A 25074-nucleotide genomic window follows, 5' to 3' on the forward strand; every position below is an offset into this window, starting at 1 on the left:
CCCTAGAAAATCTGGCAGTATCTCAGAGCAATTCTTCAAGCATATTATTTTCTGGCTACTGGGCATAATGGCTCTGTGAGCCTGTATGTGCGAGAGTGTGTGTGTGTGTGTGTGTGTGTGTGTGTGTGTGTGTGTGTGTGTGAGAGAGATTGTGTGTGTGTGTGTGAGAGTGTGTGTGTGTTTGTCTGTGTGTAAATGTGTGTGTGTGTCTGTGTGTGTGTGTGTGTGTGTGTGTGTGTGTGTGTGTGAGAGAGAGAGTGTGTGTGTGTTTGTGTGTGAGTGTGTGTTTGTCTCTGTGTAAGTGTGTGTGTGTGTGTCTGTGTGTGGGTGGGTGTGTGTTTGTGTGTATGTGTGTGTGTGTGAGTGAGTGTGTGAGAGTGTGTGTGTGGGTAAGTGAGTGTGTATGTGTGTGTGAGTGTGTGTGTGTGTGAGCGTGTGTGTGTGTGTGTGTGTTTGTGTTTGTGTGTATGAGTGTGTGTAATTGTGTGTGTGAGTGGGTGTGTGAGAGTGTGTGTATGTGTGTATGAGTGTGTGTGTGTGTGAATGAGTGTGTGTATGTGTGTGTGTGTCTGTGTGAGTGTGTGTGAGTGAGTGTGTGTATGTGTGTGTACGAGTGTGTGTGAGTGTGTGTGGGGGTGAGTGAGTGTGTATGTGAGTGTGTGTGTGTCTGTGTGTGAGTGTGTGTGTGTTTGTGTTTGCCAGTGTGTGTAAGTGTGTGTGTGAGTGGGTGTGTGAGTGGGTGTGTGAGAGCGTGTGTGTGAGTGTGTGTGTATGTGTGTATGAATGTGTGTGTATGAGTGTGTGTGTGTGTGAATGAGTGTGTGTATGTGTGTGTGTCTGTGTGTGAGTGAGTGTGTGTGAGTGTGTGTGTGTGAGAATGAGTGTGTGTATGTGAGTGTGTGTGTGTCTGTGTGTGAGTGTGTGTGTGTTTGTGTTTGTGTGTGTGTAAGTGTGTGTGTGTGTGTGTGTGTGTGCGTGTGAATGAGTGTGTGTCTGCGTGTACATGCACATGCACTGCGAGCAACTATTACGCTATTATGAGATTATACATAATCTCTGAAATCCCAGCAGTGTTTCACAGCCAACAAAGTTCTTTTGAAGTAAAAAACTCTCATTTTATGAGACGCGGCAAACAGTCAGTTGTCAGCATGCTTTAACCATGTAATAATATGATAATGATCAGACTTATTTTCAGGAGATTCATTCAACTGCTCCTCTTTATAATATAAGATTCTTTACAAACAACAGATAGGACCTCTCTCACTACTGCACTGGAAAGACCTCTCACTACTGTACTGGAAAGACCTCTCACTACTGCACTGGAAGGACCTCTCACTACTGCACTGGAAAGACCTCTCCCACTACTGCACTGGAAGGACCTCTCTCATGACTGCACTGGAAGGACCTCTCACTACTGCACTGGAAAGACCTCTCCCACTACTGCACTGGAAGGACCTCTCTCATGACTGCACTGGAAAGACCTCCCACTACTGCACTGGAAGGACCTCTCACTACTGCACTGGAAAGACCTCTCCCACTACTGCACTGGAAGGTCCTCTCTCCCTACTGCACTGGAAGGTCCTCTCCCACTACTGCACTGGAAGGACCTCTTTCATGACTGCACTAGAAGGACCTCTCTCATTACTGCACTGGAAGGATCAGACAAATGTCATTTGAATCTGCAGTCTTCTGGCTCAGATAGAAGTGTTAGGGCTTTCAGTCACTTTCTCTGTCACACACATATACGTACACACACACACACACACACACACACATTCACATACACACACACACACAGACTCACTCACAGACACACACACTCACACATACAGACAAGGCACACACATACACACACTCACTCACATTCACATAAACACACTCACTCACAGACACATAGCACACACACTCACAGACACACATACACACTCACGTATATACACACACACACGCATACACTTGAAGTCTCACAGAAAGGTATAGACTAATCATTTCAAGCAAAAATCTTCAGAGTAGTTGACAAAAATATTTTTTGCATGGGGAGCAAAGACAGTAAATCCGATTCAAAAGGTATTTAGTTTCTGCAATCCTGTAAGAAATTGGCTCAGATACTTTACTTTTGATGAAGCTTTTCTTCTCATGGGAGAATATTCTCATCTTACAAAGGAATTAAATTCCCCTCAGAGTGACCAAATATTACTCTTTTTAGGACAGTGCAGCACAAATCAAAGAAACGACTAACTCATACATCTCCTCATGCATCTAACTACAAGAGTGATTGAACTAGTTATCAGTTTCTATCAACCTGTCCTATGTAAATATGGATTCAAAGTAAATATGTTTGCAAGACGTACAAGTCATACACATTTAACTATTTTCAGAAGTCTCTTACCTTAAAGTGAAATAATATTTATGGATATCTTGATGAATGACCAGAATAATTGAAAGTAATGCTCAAGTTTTAACCAATTATTTTAACTGATTCAAACCAACTAACAGCAGAACAAAGGCTGCCAGTGTCATCCAGTCATCTCAGAAGAAACACACCCTGTATCGGCGGTTAGTTGCTCAATTTTTAAGTGACAGAAACGAAACAAAGATTTTGAAGGGTGGGATGAGGTCTTACCCGGTTAATGATTCGGCTCAGCTGTGTTTTCACAGTCCCTGCTGCAAACCGTAATTATAAATCAAAACCCTTGAGGTAAGAGACATGGTAGCTTTCAGAGCTGTTTACTGCATGCAAAAGGAACTGCACACCAGTGCGATGCAAAGATATGCACTATACCCTCATTCCTCGGGGACCCTGAGAATGTGTAACTATGGAGATCAGAGATGCAAATGCAACCACTGGAAGTGAATCAATGGCAAGCAGCAAACAGCAGGAAGTAGAATATTTAGTTAATAATCTATAAAACATTTGCATTACCCACAGCCATTTCATTTCTTCTCTGCAGCACTTCTGTGCATGAGTTGATCTTCCTGATATTTTCACAAGCGTTATCCCAACATTTCAGGAACGGCATCTTTCACCCCCACCCCCCGCCATCAGATTCCTGAATGGACAATGAACCCATGAACACCTCTGTTCTCTCAGTCATTTTATCGCCCTCTTTTTACACTGTTTATTTCATATATAAATATGTTTCTTATGGCAATTTATAGTTTTTATCCTTATGTATTGCACTGTGGAGTGGCAGGGTGGAGATACGTCTCTACCGAAGGAGGTGTAAGGTGCTCCTTCCCTCCGCTGGCCTGCAGGTCACCCTTGGGCGAGGTGGAGCACCTGCTCAGCCCCCCCAATCAGGGTCACGCGAAGCAATGGGAGCAGGCGGTGGGTGGTCGTACGAGCAGCCGGTGCACATCACAAGTCCTGGTTATCCGAGCACTGACAATCCCTGAAGGCTATTGCTAATGGCCGAGGTGACCCATCCTGTAAAGACACTGCCCAGGAGAAGGCAATGGCGAAGCACTTTTGTAGAAACATTTGCCAAGAACAGTCATGGTCAAGGCCATGATCGCCCACGTCATACAACACGGTGCATAATGATTGTAATGCACTGCTGCTGCAGAACAACAAATTCCATGACATAAGCCAGTGGTGTTAATCCTGATTCTGATTCCAATTAACGGTGAACATCATATACATTTGGAAAGTAAATGCAGCGAAGAAATTAGGAGCACAGATGAACTAAGCCCTAAGACAGCAAATGAAACTCAGGGTCTTGCTTAGAGGAACAGAATAGAAAAATAGAGAGAACTCTATAGAAGTTAAAATACATATAGACTTATAAAAGAAATTAAAAGGGAGAGCAGGTCACAAAATATACTTAAAGTAATAATAGCCAAACTGGATGGTTACAAAGGAAACACTGAATAGACAGGAGAAAATTTCTCAAGAACTTCAAAAGCCAAAAATTGAGCCAGTAGACCAGAAAAGAAGCATGAGTCAGAACTAAACACATATTTCCCTTTTCAGTATGTATGAAATAAATAAAGATGAGATCATAATCTCACAGCAGAACGTAACTTTAGACCAATAAGTGAAAGAGCAAATTTGGGCAGATCGGAATATATTAGATGAACACTATGTTTTAATAAATTTCCAATATAAACAGCTAGAAATCTTTCATCTTCAGAAGTATCAAGGTAGTCTGAAATATCTAAATTTGTTCCTGTTTCAAGTTTGAACATTGGGGGAATTGTTCATGGGAATAGAATAGCCCTAATTGTGAGGTTTTTTTCTCATGTGAAAGAACAACAATGTCACTCGATACCATCAGGAACAACGGCCAGCCAGGGAAGGCTGGAGTGACCAGGGCTCTGGCATTGAATCTAGCTCTGTGGCATTGAAAGGGAGTGGGGAGAAGAGGAAAGTGGTGGTGAAAGGAGGATGCAATAGTTAGGGGGACCCATCTACTGTCCGTTATGCCACTGGTGTTTAGGAAAGAAAAGAAGGTCCTCCTTCTTTGACTGGTATTCAGGGCTTTCTTCATCGTGTCAGTAACTTAGTTTTCACTGATGTCAGTCATGCAAGTTTCAGGTGGAGACTCAGGAATACTGATGTAGAAGGTTTCTTCCCTGCCATTTCCGTAACTATTTCGCTTGACCAGCCAAGGTTGTTATCCCTGAGCCGAACCCCCAAACCTGGAGGACTGGTGGACCACTCTTAGTCTGGCCTCTACCAGATTATAAGATTATTAAGGGATTGGACACGCTGGAGGCAGGAAGCATGTTCCCGCTGATGGGTGAGTCCAGAGCCAGAGGCCATAGTTTAAGAATAAGGGGTAGGCCATTTAGAATGGAGTTGAGGAAAAATTTTTTCACCCAGAGAGTGGTGGATATATGGAATGCTCTGTCCCAGAAGGCTGTGGAGGCCAAGTCTCTGGATGCTTTCAAGAAAGAGATGGATAGAGCTCTTAAAGATAGCGGAATCAAAGGTTATGGGGATAAGGCAGGAACTGGATACTGATTGTGGATGATCAGCCATGATCACAGTGAATGGCGGTGCTGGCTCAAAGTGTCAAATGGCCTACTCCTGCACCTATTGTCTATTGTCTATTTACCCTTTGACCTGTTTGGCATGGGTGACCCTACAAAGAGCCAAAGCCTGAAGCCCTGACTCCAGCCAACAGATCTCTCTGAGTCATTGAGGCACACAAGCCTCCAAACCTTATCGTAAGGTTGTGGTCTTCTTGAAGGAGTTAGGGGAACAGACAGAACATGAAAGAGAATCCCAGATGGGATATTTCCTCCCGGGTTCCAGAGTCAGGGCTGTCTCAGATTAGGTCCACAGCATTTTTGGGGGGGAGGGTGAACAGCCAGAAGTTATGGTATATATTAATGGCATAGGTAGGAGAAGGGATGAAGTCCTGAAGAGCTGAAAAGCAGGACCTAACGGGTGGTAATCTCCGAATTGCTGTCTGTGTGACCGTAAGTATAGGATGACTCGGCAGATGAATGTGTTGGCCAGTAAGAACTACAATATACAAATTAGTGAATAGGAATGAGGCAAGGGCAGTGGAAATAGCCGAAGCAAAGGTCATTGATCTTGCCATGTGGTTGCAGAATGGAGGCGGCCATTTTGTGAGACTGTTCTTGCAGCCACCTGATGCTTGCTCAGGGATAACTTCACCAGAGCAACTGTGCATGGACACAATAAGTTTCTGCTGATACTATTCTCAGATAAGAAGCTCCTTCTGTAAAATACAGGTTTGCAGAAGGAACGGCGTTTTCTGATCATCCGGGTCCAGCATGTGGCTGACCTTGTTGAACTGGTTTGAACCAGTCTGAGTTAGACAGAACAAAAGACATTAACTAGGTCACAAGACTGACGGGACAGCCCTCATGCAATAACTCTGTATCCTTGGCAACACACAATGAGAAGCTGATACAGGTCAGTCAGATGACCTTGAGCCAACAAAACTGAAACATCATAGATTGATCTGATAAGGAAAAGAGTAACAATGGAGGGTTTTGGGAGCACAGACAGCGACAAATCTGTGAAAAGCAGTGATCATGGAAGTGGATAACCCCATGTTGGAAACGTGGAGATATCATCGGGAAACCTGGTGGGTCTGCGCACAGGTACTTTGTTGTGTAAATTCATGTGCATGTGATCTGAGCCAAAAAAAGTATTTGTCGGTAAATACTATGCTTAACCGAACATTAATACTTGAAGCTTAATCTTTGTAACAGGTGTGTGGCTGAAGAATTGGTGTTGTGGGGGAATTTAATTGGAGGAGGCTGAATTCCAAGTGAGACTCTGAATTGGAGAAAGGCAAACTTTGATGGTATCAGAAAGAATCTGACAAGTGTGGTTTGGGACAGGCTGTTTTCTGGCAAAGGTGCACTTGAAAAATGGAAGGCCTTCAAAAGTGAAATTTTGAATTTTCAGAGCTTGTACGTGCCTGTCAGAATAAAAGACGAAGATAACAAGTGAAGGGAACCTTAATTTTCAAGAGATATTAAGGCCCTGGTTAAGGGGAAAAAAAGGAGGTGCAGAGCAGGTATAAGCAGGCAGGAACAAATGAGGTGATTATGGAGTATAAGAAATGCAAGAAAATGCAAAGAAATCAGGAGAGTTAAAAGAAGGCACAAAGTTGCTCAGGCAGACAAGGTTAAGGAGAATCCTAACGCATTCTACAGGTATGTTAAGAACAAAAAGAACGCAAAGGACAAAGTGGATCCTCTGTAAGACCAGAATGGTAATCCACATGTGCAACCAAAACAGATGGAGGAGACCCTTAAATGCATCTGTGTTTACTCAGGAGATGAGGCAAAGCGACATCAACTTCATGGACCCTGTACAGATGATAGAGGAGGAGGTCATTGCTACCCTGAGACAAATCAGGGTGGATAAATCCGCAGATACGGACAAGGTGTTCCCTCAGACCCGAGGGGAGGCAAGTATAGATATTGCCAGGGCCCTAGCAGAGATATTTAAAACATCCTTAGCGACAGGAGAGGTGCCAGAGGAATGGAGGATAGCCAATATTGTTCCACTGTTTAAAAAAGGCTCGAAACAGAAACCAGGAAATTATATGTGTGTGTCTGACATCAGATGTGGGAAAGTTATTGGAAGATACCCTAAAGGACCAGGTATGTAAGTATCTGGATACACATGGACTGACTAAAGAGAGTCAGCATGGCTTGGTGCATGGTAGGTCATGTCTAACCAAACTTACAGAGTTTTTCAAGGAAGTTACCGGGAAAGTGGATGAAGGCAAGGCAGCAGATGTTGTCTACATGGACTTTGCAAGGCCTTTGACAAGGTCTTGCATGGGAGACTGGTCAAGAAGGTTCAGTCGCTCAGCATTCAGGATGAGGTAGTGAATTGGATTAGACATTGGCCTTGTGAGAGAAGCCAGAGAGTGGTAGTAGATGGTTGCCTCTCTGACTGAAGGCTTGTGACTAGTGATGTGCCACAGGGATTGGTGCTGGGTCCTTGTTGTTTGTCATCTATATCAATGATCTGGATCAAGATTGGGGGTGCAGTGGACAGCGAGGAAGGCTATCGTGGCTTGCAGAGGCATCTGCACCAGCTGGAAAAATGGCAGATGGAATTTAGTGCAGACAAGTGTGAGGATTTGTACTTCGGTAGGACCATCCAGGGTAGGTTTTACACAATGAATGGTGGGGCACTGAGGAGTGTGGTAGAACAAAGAGATCTGGGAATACAGGTACACAATTTGTTGAAAGTGGCATCACGGGTGAATAGGGTTGTAAAGAGAGCTTTTGACACATTGGTCTTCATAAATCAATGTATTGAGTATAGGAGATGGGATGTTGTATTGAAGTTGTATAAGAAGTTTGGAAGGCCTAATTTAGAGTATTGTGTGCAGTTTCAGTCACTTACCTACAGGAGAGATGTAAACAAGGTTGAAAGAGGGCAGAGAAAATTTACAAAGATGTTGCCGGGTCTGGAAGACCTGAGTTATAAGGAAAGACTGAATAGGTTAGGACTTTATCCTTTACAACATAGAAGATTGAGAGGGGATTTGATAGAGGTGTACAAAATTAGGAGGGGTATAAATAGGGTAAATACAAGCAGGCTTTTTCCACTGAGGTTGGGTGGGACTACAACTAGAGATCATGGGTTAAGGGTGAAAGGTGAGAAGCTTAGGGGAAACATGAGAGGAAACTTCTTCACTTAGGGAGTCACGAGAGTATGGAAGGAGCTGCCAGCACAAGTGGGCATGCGAGCTCGATTTCAACGCTTAAGAGAAATTTGGATAGGCACATGGATAGTAAGGCTATGGAGGGTTATGGTCCCGGTGCAGGTCAATTGGAGTAGGCAGTTTCAAAGGTTTTGACATGGACTAGATGGGCTGAAGAGCCTGTTTCTGCGGTATACTTCTCTAAATTATGATCCTATTAGGCAGGGACTAGGGAGCGTAACTTGGAAATGGTGTACTCGGGGAAATGTGGAGGTTGTTTCATGAGCACTTGCATAGGGTAACGGATAGGTTTGTCTCATTGATGTGGGAGAAGATCGGCAGGGCGAAGGAACCATGGTAGACCAAAGACGTAAAACATCTAGTCAAAAGAAACATACCTAAGGTTTTAGGAAAGAAGGATTAGACAGGGTTCTGGAGGATGACAAGGTAGCCAGTAAAGCATTAAAGAATGAGTGAAACCCAGTGGCACGAATGGCAGTGAAGCTTCGCGACCAGACAAGTTCAGTGCCTTCTATGCCCGCTTTGAAAGGGAGAATATAACTACAGTAGTGAAGATCCCTGCTACATTAGGCAGGCCCCGATGGAGAACTCAGTAAGTCTCTGAAAACCTGTGCCAACCAACTGGCGGGACTATATCGGACATTTTCAACCTCCCACTGCTACAGCTGGAAGTTCACATCTGCTTCAAAAAGGGCAGCAATTATACCAGTGCCTGATAAAAGTAGGAGGGATAAACTTGGGAACTACAGATGAATCCTGTCCCTAAGAACCTTCTGCAATAGTTTGCCCACCATTGGGATAAGTGAGTCTTATACCAGTGGTGAGTAAAGTATTGGAGAAGATTCTTAGAGACAGGATATTTGAGCATTTGGAGAAGCATAGTCTGATTAGGATTAGACAATGTGGCTTTGTGAAGGGGAGGTCGTGCCTCACGAAAGCGCGACAAAGCAAATTGATGAAGGCAGAACAGTAGACTTGGGGTATATGGATTTTAGTAAGGTACTTGACAGGATTCCCCATAGTAGACTCATTCAGAAAAGTCAGAAGGCATGGGATCCGGGGAAAATTGGCTGTGTGTCATGGTCTGGTCCGTGAAGTCCGCATTCCGGTTCACGGTCCGGTCCATGGACTCAGGACTCCTGGTCTTCCAGCTGTCCCTCATTTGGTTGAGTTAATTATAGGCACCTGATTCCCATATTTGGGCTTGGAATATAAGTAGCCTTGGGGTTGAGTGTGGGTGGTTGGTTTGTCTCATCAGTCCCCCTTGGAGCAACCTGCTAATGGAAGGCTAGTGAAACCACTCATGATCTCTGGGCCTGGTTGGAGGACCACTGCTTCATGGAGCCTTGTTGCCACTTGTTGGAGCAGTCATCGTGGTATGGAATCGGCTGTTTCTGTAGCCAGCAAAGGTTGCTGGCTGCCCCGAGACTCAGGGCCACCCCGGATTGAGCTCCTTTCCTGTCCTTGCCGCCGCTGGGTAAGCCAGGCCATAATTGCCGTTACCCTGCGGTTGGTTCTGTCCCTTCCTGTCCCTTGCCTCTGTGGGGTGAAGTTCCAAATCCTGCCCAGGAGTTCTGCCAAGAACACAAGACTGGAGGATCCCAAGCCAAGCTCCCATAACCCAAGCCTGAAGATTCCAGCCTCCAAGCCTCAAGACCAAGACCTCAGCCTCCAAGCCTCAAGACCAAGACCTCAGCGTGCAGCCCCAAGCCTCTAGACCACAGCCACGTCCTGTCCTGTAGTCATGTCATGTCCTTGCATGACTCTGGGGCCTGAGCCCGAGGCAAGACCCAGGTTCTGGGTCCTTGTCCAGTCCCTGGCTTGGAGCCCAAGCCCAGGCTCCTAGTGCATTGTTCCATGTCTGAGTTCCCTGTCTTGTCCATGTCCCAGCCCAAGTCTGCATTCTTGTCCCTGCTCCTTGACTGTATCCTGTCACGTCCCTACTCTAGTCAAGTCCTGTTCCTTGTACTTCAGTGTCTGTGTCTTGCATTTGGGTCTGTTCCCAGCACCCCATTGTGACACTATGTGGATTCAGAATTAGCTTGGCCACAGAAGGGAGTAGTTAGAGGTACTCTGTAGGGATCTATTCTGGGATCCCTGCCCTTTGTCAGGTTTATAAATGACTCAGATGAGGAAGTGGAAAGATGGGTCAGTAAATTTGTGGATGCCATGAAATTTGGTGTGGTAGATAGTATAGAAGGTTAGTATGCAAGTCACAATGGGATACTAATAGGATGCAAAGCTGGGTGGAGAAGTGGCAGATGGAGTTCAACCCAGAAAAGAGTGAAGTGATGCACTTTTTGGAAGGTTGAACGAGAAGGCAGAGTACAAGATTAATGGCAGGATTCTTAACAGTGGGAGGAACAGAAGGATCTTGGGGTCTAAGTTCATAGATCCCTCAAAGCTGCTGTGCAAAGTGATAGGGTAGTTAAGAAGGTATGTGGTCTGTTGGCCTTTGTTAGTCAGGGGATTGTGTAATGTTGCAGTTCTAAAAAAAAACAACAACAACAACAAACAAACAAACATGGGTTAGACCACACTTGGAGTACTGTGTTCAGTTTTGGTCACCTCATTATAGGATGGATGTGGGAGCTTCGGAGAGGGTGCAGAGGAGACTTACCAGAGTGCTGCCTGGATTAGAGAGGATGCCTTACAAGGGTAGGTTGAGCGAGCCAGGACTTTTCTCTTTGGAATGAAGCAGGATGAGAGGTGACTTGTCAGAGATGTACTAGATCGAGTAGCCAGAGACTTTTTCCCAATGAGGAAATGCTTGACGTGAGGGGATACAAGTTTAAGGTGTTTGGAGGATAGTATAGAGTTTTTCAGAGGTTGTTTTCTTTACACAGAGAATGGTAAATATGTGAAATGTACTGCCAGTAGAGGAAGGTACATTAGGGACATTTAAGAGACTCCTGGATGAAAGAAGAATGGAGGGTCACGTCGGGGGGAAAGGTTAGACTGAACTTAGAGTACTTACTCTATTTATTTATTTAGAGATACAGCATAGAACAGGCCCTACCTGCTCAACGAGCCGCACGGCCCAGCAATCTACCCACTTAACCCTACCCTAATCGCGGGACAATTTATAATGACCAATGAACCTATTAACCGGTACCGCTTTGGAAGGTGGGAGGAAACTCGAGGGACCCCACACGTTTACGGGGAGGAGGTGCAACCTCCTTACAGGCAGTGCCGGAATTGAATTCCGAACTCTGACGCTCTGAGCTGCGGAGGCGTCGCACGAACCCCTATGCCGCCTTGGCGCCCATGAAGGGCTAAGGTTTCAGAACAACGTTGTGGGGCAAAGAGTCTACACTGTGTTGCACTCTTCTATCTTCTCTATCCAAAGGAATATTTATAACAAGGCTGAAATCTGCCGGAAGCACAAATTTAAAACATCAAAATCAGGAACGAAAAAATTTACCCAGGAAAATGTTGGGAGTACTCAATGGGTTGGGCAGCACCTGTGGAGGGGGAAACAGGTCTGATGCATTTCATCATTTTCATTTTAAGTATTTATGCTGTCGTGCTTGATTTGTATTTCCACACAAGAAAAGCTTGATTAGGTCTTGATGGTATGTAGGTGCAAATAGCATTAGCTTACAAGTGAAGCAAGCACAATTTCAAACATCACTATGATCCCCATGGTACAGAGAGTTGTCAACACTTGTGCCAATATCTGCATCAGAGAAGGATGGTTCCATAAACAAAAAATTATATTTTCATTGCATATTAAACAGAATATAAACATAGATAATGATTGAGTAGATACACAATTTTATGAATGACTGTAGTGATGTTTTACTTTTGTAAATCTCATTTCCTCATTACATAGCAGGGAAAAATGATCAGGCTTGTCTCCTTAAGCTGTGGTTGTTGTCGTGGCTTTGAAATTCTGATACTCTGGAGGAAACTCTGTAGAGCAAGTCACGCAAGAGCAGCTTAGCTACAGTCACAGCTATGGGTCCTACATCTCTGAGGATCTATCCTGTGCCCACATGTTGATGCAATTACAAAGAAGGAACCGCAGTGGCTATATTTCATTAGGAGTTGGAGACTTGGTATGTCATATAAACATAGAAGCACAGTAAAACACAGAAACATAGAAAACCTACAGCACAATACAGGCCCTTCGGCCCACAAAGCTGTGCCGAACATGTCCCTACCTTAGAACTACCTAGGCTTTATCCATAGCCCTCTATTTTTCTAAGCTCCATGTAGCCATCCAGGAGTACCTTAAAAGACCCTATTGTTTCTGCCTTCACCACCACCGCCGGCAGCCCATTGCACGCACTCACCACTCTCTGCGTAAAGAAAACTTACCCCTGACATCTCCTCTGTACCTACTTCCGAGCACCTTAAAACTGTGTCCTCTCGTGCTAGCCATTTCAGCCCTGGGAAAAAGCCTCTAACTATCCACACGATCAATGCCTCTCACCATCTTATATACCTCTGTCAGGTCACCTCTCATCCTCCGTAAGTCCAAGGAGAAAAGGCTGAGTTCACTCAACCTATTCTCATAAGGCATGCTTCCCAATCCAGGCAACATCCTTGTCATTTCATTTTCATTTTTAAATCTTTTTATTAATTGTTATTGAAAATTGACAAAGAAAAATACATTAAAATAATCAAGTCAATATATCAATAAGCATAATAAGAGTCAAACTATTAACCAAACTAAACAGTATATCCTTGTAAATCTCCTCTACACCCTTTCTATGGTTTCCACATCCGTCCTGTAGTGAGGCGACCAGAACTGAGCACAGTACTCCAAGTGGGGTCTGACCAGGGTCCTATACAGCTGCAACATTACCCCTAGGCTCTTAAACTCAATCCCACGTCATCGAAAGTACTTGCAAATCTCTACCGATGTACCGTGGAGAGCATTCGAACTGGTTGCATCGCCGTCTTGTATGGTGGGGGGGGGGGGGTGGGGGTTGGTGGACACTGCACAGGGCAGATAGTTGTTAACTCAGCCAGCTCCTATATGTGCTCTAGCCTCCCCAGTTAGGGGATGCCTCAAAAAGGTGGCATCTGTCATTAATTTATTTACGGAGATACAATGTGGAACTGGCCCTTGAAGCCCTTCGAGCCGGGCTGCCCAGCAATTCCCCAGATTACTCCTAGTTTAATCACAGGACAATTTACAATGAGCAATTAATCGACCAACCAGTACGTCTTTGGACTGTGGTTGGAAACCCGAGCACCCGGAGGAAACCCACATGGTCACGGGGAGAACGTACAAACTCCTTGCAGAGGGCGGTGGGAAGTAACCTAGTCGCTGGTAACCACTATGCTTCCATGCTGCCCCTTCCCCTCAGGGAAGGTCCCCCATCTCCCAGGGACATGCCCCTTTACATTGCCACCAACACAGAGGAGGTACAGGAGTGTAAAGACAATCACTCAACATCTCAGGAACAGCATCTTCCCCTTCACCATCACATTCCTGAATGGACATTGAATCCACGTCGTTTTTCCTCCTTGCTTTTTGCACTATTTATCAAATTTAATTTTTGATATATACTTATTGTAATTTATAGTTACTTTTATTATTATGTATTGCAATGTGCTGCTGCCACAAAGCAACAGATTTCAGAATCAGAATCAGGTTTATTATCACTGGCATGTGATGTGAAATTTGTTAGATTAGTAGCAGCAGTTTAATACAATACATATTATAGAAGAAAATAATAATAATAAATAAATAAATAAATCTTTTTCAGTGTACTTTGTACAGTATACGTATATTGAATAGATTAAAATCATGCAAAAACCAGAAACACTATATATTTAAAAAAAGTGAGGTAGTGTCCAAGGGTTCAATGTCCATTTAGGAATGAGATGGCAGAAGGGAAGAAGCTGTTCCTGAATCACTGAGGGTGTGCCTTCAGGCTTCTGTACCTCCTTCCTGATGGGCCTCTGTACCTCCCTCTGGAATTGGATCCTCGACTTCCTAACTGGAAGACCACAACCTGTGTGGATTGGTGATAACATATCCTCCTCGCTGACGATCAACACTGGTGCACCTCAGAGGTGTGTGCTTAGCCCACAGCTCTACTCTCTCTATACCCATGACTATGTGGCTAGGCACAGCTCAAATACCATCTGTAAATTTGCTGATGGTACAACCGTTGTTGGTAGAATCTCAGTTGGTGATGAGAGGGCATACAGGAGTGAGATATGCCAACTAGTGGAGTGGTGCTACAGCAACAACCTGGCACTCAATGTCAGCAAGATGAAAGAGCTGACTGTGGACTTCAGGAAGGGTAAGACGAAGGAACACATACCAATCCTCATAGAGGGATCAGAAGTGGAGAGAATGAGCAGTTTCAAGTTCCTGGGTGTCAAGATCTCTGAGGATCTAACCTGGTCTCAACATATCAATGCAGTCATAAAGAAGGCAGGACAGTGGCTATACTTTATTAGGAGTTTGAAGAGATTTGGTATGTCAACAAATACACTCAAAAACTTCTATAGATGTACAGTACCGTGGAGAGCATTCTGACAGACTGCATCACTGTCTGGTATGGAGGGGCTACGGCACAGGACCGAAAGAAGCTGCAAAAGATTGTAAACCTAGCCGGCTCCATCTTGGGTACTCACCTACAAAGTACCCAGGAGATCCTGAAATAGCCCTCCGCAGATCATGACTGGTTCTCTGGTATAGGCTTCGATCGCCGGACTTGAATGCCACAGATCTAGCCTTCCGCAGTCGACGTACCACCTGGTGCATCCACAGCTTTCGGTCTGGGAATGCGCAGTAAGTCTTTGTAGGCACACTCTCATCCACACAGGTTTTAATGAAGTCGGTAACAACTACAGCATTCTCATTAAGATTCAAAGATGAATCCCTGAATACAGTCCAGTCCATTGATTCAAAGCAGTCCTGTAGGTGCTCCTGTGCCTCCCTTGTCCAAACCTTCCTGGTCCTCACCACTGGTGCTGCAGTCTTCAGTCTCTGCCTATACTCAGAGAGTGGAAGTACAGCCAGGTGATCAGACTTCCTGAAGTGAGGGTGTGGAATAGCACAGTAGGCATTCTTGATGACATATGGCAGTGATATTAAATCTGATTCTGATACCAGCGGTCTTCAGACAATTGCTTTGATGCCTGGACATTCTGTGGAGTGACGGTTACAGGAATTCCTGGGCCTCATGTTTAACCAGCAAAGTTCAGTCTCACAAACAAGAGAAAATCTGCAGATGCTGGAAATCCAAGCAACACACACAAAATGCTGGAGAAACTTAGCAGGCCAGGCAGCATCTATGGAAAAAAAAACATACAGTCAACATTTCGGGCCAATACTTCAGCCTTAGCTGTCGGGACAAAGCAAATGAACGGCTCAAAGGAGGGAGATTTCCGCTGTTTTATGCAGTCAGTTAATAGTCTGTGGCTGCTTGTGAGTGGAGGAAGCAGAAGGCGTTTATTCATTGCTAGGAAGTTGCAGAAGTGGAATTATATTGTTATGACATTTATAATGCCTGGAACTTCTCCCCTCCTGCATGGCTGAGCTTGGTGTAAGGGAACTGATGCTATTGTAAGGGTGAGGGGTTTTGTGTATGGAATGCCAGGAAGGAAGACAACTAAAGCAAACCTTTGCAAATGAAAAGAATAAATAGGGTGTAAGAACACCCAACTAGATCTTAATATTATAAAAAGCATTGTAATTGCAGGAACTATAACAATTGCCACTTCCTTCACGAATATTTCTCTCTTCTAACTCTAAATATATAAAACATACCTCCCCTTTAAGGCATGTAGATAATTAAATTTGATGGGGGTTGACCCATCTCTCGCCTGACAAATTTCTCTTCAGCTTTACCAGAAGCAGATTCCACTTCTGAAAGTGGCAACTATTTATTGTTAAATTTCCGATGTGCCCCGTCTTTAAAGATAATTCGCTCTCAGGGTACGTATCCCGCCAGCTCATGTTACTAAGTGTGGGTCGCTCTGAGAAGGTGGTTGCAGGAAAGGTGAGAACACTGCAGCCCACCGTGTTGGGGTAAAACTACTGTTGGGACATAGTTGTGCCCAACAGCTCCACTGTTTTCTACTTTTCCCTGTGACTGGGTAGGTTGTCTCTGAACACTGTAGTCTCCTTCTCCATCACAAAGACGTGGAGTTGGAAGCCTGACTATCCACTATAAATCGCTCCTAGTATCTAGGTGAGTAGGAGAATGTGGAAGAGTAAGAGGGGAGAAGAAAATGGAAACAGTGCAGGATTGGTGTAAGTGAGTGATCGAGGATTTGTGTAGACATAGTGGGCCAAAGGCCTGTCTCCAAGCTGTAACACTGGACTCACATGTAGATTAGGATCCCTGATTGTTACTGAGACTGAAGGGCACTTCTGCCATTATAACAACCACATAACCATTACATCACGGAAACAGGCCATCTCTGCCCTTCTAGTCCGTGCCGAACTTTTACTCTCACCTAGTCCCACTGACCTGCACTCAGCCCATAATCCTCCATTCCTTTCCTGTTTAACTTTAAATGACCACATTGAACCTGCCTCAACCACTTCTGCTGGAAGCTTGTTCCACACAGCTACTTCTCTCTGAGTAAAGAAGTTCCCCTTCATGTTACCCCTAAACTTTTGCCCTTTATGACAGCCTCCTAACTGCAGATTTGAAACTGAATTAAATTTTCTTTTTAAATCACTTGTGATATTTGAACTCTTGCACTCTGGTTTATTAGCCTGGCCTCTGGAATACCCAATCATTAGCAAACACCAGCTTCAAACTTGTATCCGATTGGTTGACTTTTAATAATCTATCTCCATGAGAAATATCACAGGCAGCATGGAGTACGGAAAAGTAGCGTTTTGCTTCTCAGCCCCAGCAATTACTGGCCACAGTTCAACTCTTGCTGTCTGTAAGGAGTTTGTACATTCCCCCCGTGACTGCGTGGGTTTCCTCCGGGTGCTCTGGTTTCCTCCCACAGTCCAAAGATGTATGGTTAGGATTGGTGAGTTGTGGGCTTGCTACGATGGTGCTGGAAACCTGACAACACCAGTGCGCTGCCCAACACAATCCCAGCTGATTTTGATTTGGCGCAAACGACCGACTTCACTGTACATCTCAATGATTCGATGTACATGTGACAAATAAAGTGAATCTCAACCGGTTATGTTTAGCAGCTTCAAAACATTAAACAAATTCAAAGAAACTCGCAGGAGTCCAAAAATATGGGTGTAGTGCAAGTTTACTTTAAGCAAGGCATGCACGTATCAAGTGAAAGTGTGTTGACATATGTGGTTATCATATCTTTACATATAATCTGTAATGAATTATTTAAACAAACAAGAATGCTTGAACAATATAGTTACAAGATTACTTAAGTATTATAGGAATATACAATATACAACATAACTTTAATCTAGCATCATCACTAACTATTAATCCAAATATTTATAAAGTCTTTGGACCTTTGTGAAATGGAAGATCAAATGATCGGTGGTCGATATGTATGTCTGGACTGCACTCCAGGAGTTGACACTGATGGTACAGAGGGAAAAGGGTGACTTTCTTCTGATGTCTGACTTTCGCCTTGCCAAAGGGTTGGAAATCCCACATTGTAACAGGCAGGCAGTCCTCCAAGGAAACCAACGAGCAGCAAGATTCAGCTCATTCTTTATGTTGACCGCACAAAAGCAGCACGTTGGCTGAACCCTACCTTTCCTCCCCTGGATCATCTCACCTTGCCTAGGGCACCGAGATCTGTTGCAGACTTATAGAACATAGGACAGGCACTACATAGATAATGCAGGCGCTTCAGCCCACAAGGTTGTGCTGACCCATATAAACTTATTTACCGCCTATATTGCCCAAATCCTCCATTTTTCTTTCACCTATGTCTAAGAGTCTCTTAAATGTCCCGAATGTATCCTCCTCTGCCACCACCCTGGCAGTGCTCTGCAGGCTCTCACCACTCTCTGTGTAGAAAACCTACTCTCCCAAACTCTCCTCCAATGATCTTAAAAATGTGTCCTCTCGTACTAGTCATTACCGTCCTCAGAAAAAGGCAATGTCCACTCTTATAATCTCATACACCTCTATCAAGTCTCCTCTTACAATACATAATGGATAAACGTGCCCTGAGTCCACCATAACCAGAGACTGATGCAGTTAGAACATAGAACCTAAAACAGGAACAGGCCATTCAGCCCACAATGCTGTGCCGAACCAGCTAAAAAGCAAATCAAACCCCCCAAAAAACCAATCCTTCCTACCTACACATTTTCCATATCCCTCTATCTTCCTCATATTCACGTGCCTATCTAAATGACTCTTAAAAGCCTCCAGTGTTTCTGCCTCCACCACCACACCAGGCAGCACGTTCCAGGCATCCACCACTCTCTGAGTAAAAAACTTACCCCTCACGTCCCCCTTGAAGCTACCCCCTCTCACCTTCAATGCATGCCCTCTGGTATGACACATTTCTATCCTGGGAAAAAGATTCTCTCTGTTTACTCTATCTATGCCTCTCATAATCTTATAAACCTCAATGAGATCTCCCCTCAGCCTCCGTTGATCCAAAGAAAAATCCCAAGTTTGTCCAGCCTCTCATGACAGAACATGCCCTCTAAACCAGACAGCATCCTGGTAAATCTCTTCTGCACCCTCTCCAAAGCCTCAACATCCTTCCTATAGTGAGGGCGACCAGAATTGCGTGCCATACCCCAGTTGGTGGAAATGGATAGGCTTAGGCTCTGTTCGTACAGCATGCCCATTTTGCAAATTGTAGCAAGTTGCACAGGGACTACTTTGACCAAGAAAGTGTCTTGTAAGAACACACCCAGCTCTCACCATTGATTCCAGTGAAATTAAATGCAAAAAAAGTAGGTCGAAGAGCTGAAAGTGACATTTGCATAGCTTAGGGTTATTTTTATGGTCATGGGCTCACTGCAAGCATAAATAATATTTGTTTGCCTGATTTGAAAGACACTTGGGCAGAGGCAAACTGTACACTGAATGGAAATATTGACTAGCCTTAATGTTCAGGTCATCTGAGTGCCCAAGGTTAGACCATTGCTGGACCTTCAGTAAATCCTTTAAACTGGAGGCAACATGCAATTTCCACACACTGATGTTAGAACAACAGAAACTGACTGAATAACCCAGAGTCCCAAGAGAATTATGAAGATTTAAAGTAATGATCACTATTTTATTGTTGAATTGTACAGTTATGATTTGAGCAAAACGAATGCAGATTCACTTCTGTTTCTTTCTTTCCACGCTTCTGCCGTGGAGAACCATCGCTGAAACTGTAGCTTAAAATCGACCAAGAGATGCTTTGGCGCGACTTCCTCCAAAACCTCTGAGTCATTTTGTTCTTTGCCTTTCTCTGGAAAAATAAAAAGATAGGAGACCCTGGATCTGAGCATCCTGGATTTAGAAAACATAGTCTTGCCAGACAGCAGACTGCATGATCGTTTACTATCAATCGCTATGAGATCAGTGAAATCAGGAAATGTACAGCACCAGAGCACCACGTGTGTTGAAGCTGGAAACAAAAGAGCCCACCATCATAGATTAAGTGGACTCTGGCCACTTTGGTCTAGTTTCTTCAAGGCACCCAATTTAACTTCACCTTCAGCAAGGTTTGACGCCCTAGTGTAACTAAGTTAAGTTTATTAACAAACAACGCCCCAATGATATTCCTTCCATCTGCTCGGCTTCATCTCCAAAGCTAAATCTGAATCGCCTTTTCACTTGATGAGCTTGTTAAAATTGACCACATTGTCCTGAACCCCCTATATACATTCTATGCTCTGTACACTAGTTACACTCTCTCCCAGTTAATATCAGGGTTATTGAAATACTCAGCTGCTATTGCTTTGAGGCGTTTGTCAAAACCTTGACTGAAAATGTTATTTATCTCTCTAGTATGGGTGAAAATCTTCAGTTTACCTCCAAGAGTATAATTGCTGATTACTTGTTCTGTAATTAAAATTATAAAGCTTAAATCCTGGGACAGACTGGAGAACTTGTCTAGTGAGGCGGTATGGGTGGAAATGAGAAATACGAAAAGTATGACTATATTAATGGGGCTGTATTACAGACCACCCAACTGTACAAGGGATTTAGAAGAACAAATTTGTAGAGCGATCACAGACTGCAGCTAGAAACATAAGGTTGTTATAGTAGGTGATTTTAATTGTCCACATATTCACTGGGAATCCGAAAATGTAAAAGGACTAGGTGGGATAGAGTTTGTCAAATGTATTCAGGAAAGTTTCCTTCAGTATTACATAGAAATCCCAACAAGAAAGCAGGTGATATTGTGCCTGCTTTTAGGGAATGAGGCAGCGCGTTACCTGATAGAAGTTTGTGCGAAGGAAAACTTTGCATCCAGTGACCACAATGCCATTTGTTTCAAAGTAAATTTGCAAAACAATAGGTTAGTTTCCTGGGTTGAGATTCTAAATTGGAGGAAGGCTGACTTCAATGGTATCAGAAACAATATGGCAAGTGTGGATTGCAATGGACTGTTTTATGGCAAAGGTGTTCTTGGCAAGTGGGAGGCCTTCAAAAGTGAAATTTTGAGTGTGCCAAGCTTGTATGTGCATGTCAGAATAAAAGGTAAAGATAACAGGTGTCGGCAACCTTGGTTTTCAAGTGATACTGAGGTCCTGGTTAAGAGCTAAAGGACTGCAAGGGACAAGATTGGTCCTCTGGAAGACCAGAACTAGTGTGGCGCCAAGCAGATGGGGGAGATCTTAAATTATTTTTTGTATCTGTATTTACTAGGGAGATGGACGCAGAGTCTATAGAAGTGAGGCAAAGCAGTATCGACTTCATGAACCCTGTACAGATTCCAGAGGAGGAGGTGCTTGCTGCCTGAGGCAAACTAGAGTGGATAATTCCCCAGGACCTGACAAGGTGTTCCCTCGGCCCCTACAGGAGGCAAGTGCAGAAATTGCCGGGGCATTAGCAGAGATATTTGATCATCCTTAGCGACAGGAGAGACAACAGAGGATTGGAGGACAGCCAAGGTCATTCCGTTGTTTAAAAAAGGCTCTAAACATCAACCAGGAAATTATATGCTGTTGAGTCTGACGTCAGTTGTGGGCAAGTTATTCGAAGGTATTCTGAGGGACCAGATAGAAAAGTATTTGGATAGACATGGACTGATTAGGGATAGTCAGCATGGCTTTGTGCATGGTAGGTCATGTCTAACCAAATTTACAGAGTTTTTCAAGGAAGATACCAGGGAAGTGGATGAAGGCAAGGCAGTGAATGTTTCTACATGGACTTTAGCAAAGCATTTGACAAGGTCCTGCATGGGAGACTGAAGGTCAGTCACTCAGCATTCGGGATGAGGTAGTAAACGGGATTAGACATTGGCTTTGTGGGAGAAGCCAGGGAGTGGTAGTAGATGGTTGCCTCTCTGACTGGAGGCCTGTGACTGGTGGTGTACTGCAGGATCAGTGCTGGGTCCTTTGTTGTTTGTCATCTATATCAATAGTCTAGATGATAAAATGGTTAACAATATTACCAGCTTTACAGATGACTCCAAGATCGGGGGTGTAGTGGACAGTGAGGAAGGCTGTCAAGACTTTCAGCAGGATCTGCATCAGCTGGAAAAATGGGCCGAAAAACGGCAGGTGGAACTTAATGTAGACAAGTGCGAGGTTTTGCATTTCGGTTGGACCAAGCAGGGTAGGTCTTACATAGTGAGTGGTAGGGCACTGAGGACTGCAGTAGACAAAGGGGTCTGGGAATACAGGTCCATAGTTCATTGAAAGTGACATCACAGGTAGATAGGGTCATATAGAAAGCTTTTGCCACATTGACCTTCACAAATCAATGTAATGTCACAAATCAATTTAATGAGTACAGGAGATGGGATGTTATATTGGAGTTGTATAAGGCGTTGGCGAGCCCTAATTTGGAGTGTTGCATGCAGTTTTGTTCACTTGCCTACAGGAAAGATGTAAGAGAGGTTGAAAGAGTACAGAGGAATTTTACATCGATGTTGCTGGGTCATGGACTAGATGGGCCGAATGCCCTGTTTCTGTGCTGTATCGAGATTGGTTGCTTCTCCCGGATGCACTGATCCCCTCCCACACACATCCCAAAGAAGTGAGTTTGCGAAAATAATTGACGATTCAGCCTGAATCTAGCGTGTAGAATCTGGGAAGTGCAGTTGAAAAATTTGGGAGGGGCTGGGGGTAGGATTGCTCTGTGAGCCAGCATGGACTTGACGGGCTGAAATAGCCTCCTATATCAGATTGGCAAACAACACTCCTTTTCCAATGCCCCTCCCCACCATTTTTGTGAAAGCCCAGTCACTGGAACCATTAAGCTTCTAGTGGCATTTCATTCTTATAATAGCTGTAATATTTCACATGTTTATTCACGCCATCACTGGATTGTTTGCGATAGTTGTTTCCTTTTCAGGGGTTGACTCCCAGAGGACCATGACCATATTGTGCCTCAATGATTTGGAGATCAATGTTGGCTGGAGTCAGGACTTCATGCTTTGGCTCTTGGTAGGGTCGCCTATGCCAAAAAGGTCAAAGGGTAGAGGCTAGACTAAGTGACCCTCCAGGTTCAGGGATTCAGTTCAGGGCCAACAACCCTGATTGGCAAAACAAAACTGTTACAGAAACAGCAATGAAGAATCCTCCTACCTCTGAGTGCGAGAGAATTCCTGAGACTCCACCCGGGATGGCTGACAGAAGTGAAAACCGAGGGAAAGCTACTGACATGATGATAGAAACCCCGAACACCGTCAGACATGCTGGGTCTTCATTGTTGCCTAACAGTAAGTTCCTGGAACTAGGCCCCAGTCGTGTCAGTCCCTTGATTTGCAGAGGAAGATTCAAAATAGCTAAGGCAACGTTATCCACTCTGTCACAGGTGAAGATGCAGCTTTCTATATAATAATGTCAACTCTGTTTATGGAAACTTCTCTGCTATGGGCATGTAGTGGAAAGAACCTGTTCTGTGACACTGGGGATTATTGATTTTGCTGAAAAATTTTAACACATCATATTTTAACTTGTAACAAATTAACAACATGTCCTTCCTGCTGTAATAAATTAACTTCTCAAATTTGCCCAACTTTTCTGCATTGCATAACAGACATAATATTGCTAAACAGAAGTTACAAGTTATTCCTGTGAGATCTGAGTTTACCACTCTCTTTGTAGTAAACACCGTTTGTCTTTTTCTTGCCAGTTTAAGGTGGGTGCAGGAGGAGGAACACTTGGCGTTTGCAAACGTCAGCCTTTGAAGGTGATAGGATAGACTGCTAAGAAGAAGTTACTGGGTCATTTAATCTATAAACAAGGGGCATGGAATGAACAAAGATTATGTTAAGTAAATCACTAGATTAGTCACCATTTTGCTTCGAGGGGTGGAAGGGCAGGTAGTGTTGAGGGAGCAGGAAGCCTGCACAAGGACAGACAGATTAGGAGAATGGGCAAAGAAGAGGCAGACGTAGGGAAGTGTGTATGGTCGGGCGTTTTGGTGAAGGAATGGAGGCACAGATTATTTTCTAAATGGAAGGAAAATTCAGAAATCAGAGGTGAAAAGTGGAGCCCTCGTGCAGGACTCCCGAAAGGTTAACTTGCAGGCTCGGTTGGCGGTAAGGAAGGCAAATGTGATATTCACGTTCATTTCAGGAGCACTAGACGATAAAAGCAAAGATGTAATGCTGAGGCTTTATAGGGCATTGGTCGGACCGCACTTGAAGTACGGTCAGCAGTTTCGAGGAAAGGATGTGCTGGCATTGGAGAACGTGCAAAAGGAGTTCACGGGAATGATGCCAGGGAAGAAAGGGTTAATATGTGAGGAGTGCTTAACTGCTCTGTGCCAGTACTTGCTGGAGTCTAGAAGAATGAGGGAGGATCTCATTGAAACCTGTCGAATATTGGAAGGCCAAGATAGGGGAGAATATTTCCTATACTGGGAGAGTGTAGGATCAGAGGGCACAGCCTCGGAATAGAGGGACATCCCTTCAAAAACAGAAATGAGGAGAAATTTCTTTGGCCAGAGGGTGGTGAGTCTGTGGAATTCATTGTCACGGACAGCTGTGGAGGCCAAGTCATTAGGTATATTTAAGGTGGAGGTTGATAGGTTCTTGATCAGTCAGGGCATCAAAGGTTACAGGTAGAAGACAGGAAAATGTGGTTAAGAGGGATAATAGATCAGCCACGATGGAATGGTGGAGCAGACTTAATGGGCCAAATAGCCTAATTCTGCTCCCATGTCTTATGTTCTTATGATTTGGGGATATTAGTGGTTGTGTATCATATAATGTTATATTTCAAACTTCGATGGAGCTCAGTCAAACCATTCTTTCACATTGGGCATAAAGAGCCCTGTCTGATGTGCAATGACCCCAGATCTGTCTCCCCATTTCCACTCTTGAGTACTTCACTTTCTCAGCGACTGGAACATTATTTTTCACGTTCTGTTGTTGTCTTGCTCTTGTGAATATTTTTCTCCAGAACACACAAACGTGTGGGTGGCGGGGGTGGAGATTTGTCTCTAAGGGGGCGTAAGGCACACCTCCCCTCCACCAGCTTGCAGGACACCCTTGGGCAAGGTGTAGCACCTGCTTAGCCCCCTTGATCAGGGTCACATGAAGCCAAGGGAGCAGGTGGTGGATGGCCGTAAGAGCAGCCGGTGCAGATCGTAAGTCCTGGTTACTCGACCTCTGACACCAGGCAACCTCTGAAAAGTATTGATAATGGCCGGGGTCACCTGTCTTGTAGAGACACTGCCCAAAAGAAGATAATGGAAACCACTTCTGTAAAAAAAAAATTGGCCAAGAACAATCATGGTCATGGATGGAAGACCATAATCACCCACATCATGGACACAGCACACAATGATGGTGATGATAACACTGATGAGGCAAAGTGATCTGTATGGATGGCATGCAA

At 44.3% G+C, this 25074-nt stretch overlaps 1 protein-coding gene across 4 annotated transcripts in view; it reads right to left on the reverse strand.

The window, feature by feature from the left end:
* LOC140190962 (leucine-rich repeat-containing protein 43-like) overlaps window positions 1–25074 on the reverse strand; it is a 71206-nt gene that overhangs the window by 6760 nt on the left and 39372 nt on the right. For 2 of the 4 annotated variants that reach the window (XM_072247969.1, XM_072247970.1), the window contains one exon: window positions 14124–15437. In XM_072247969.1, coding sequence (XP_072104070.1) covers window positions 15265–15437 — 173 coding nt within the window. In that variant the 3' untranslated portion in view covers window positions 14124–15264. Of the gene's footprint in view, window positions 1–14123; window positions 15438–19262; window positions 19521–25074 lie in introns of those variants that run through there. The other 2 variants (XR_011883727.1, XM_072247968.1) reach the window with 2 other exon arrangements.

The sequence above is a fragment of the Mobula birostris genome, chromosome 31, assembly GCF_030028105.1.
Source record: "Mobula birostris isolate sMobBir1 chromosome 31, sMobBir1.hap1, whole genome shotgun sequence".
NCBI classification, from domain to species: Eukaryota; Metazoa; Chordata; class Chondrichthyes; order Myliobatiformes; family Myliobatidae; genus Mobula; species Mobula birostris.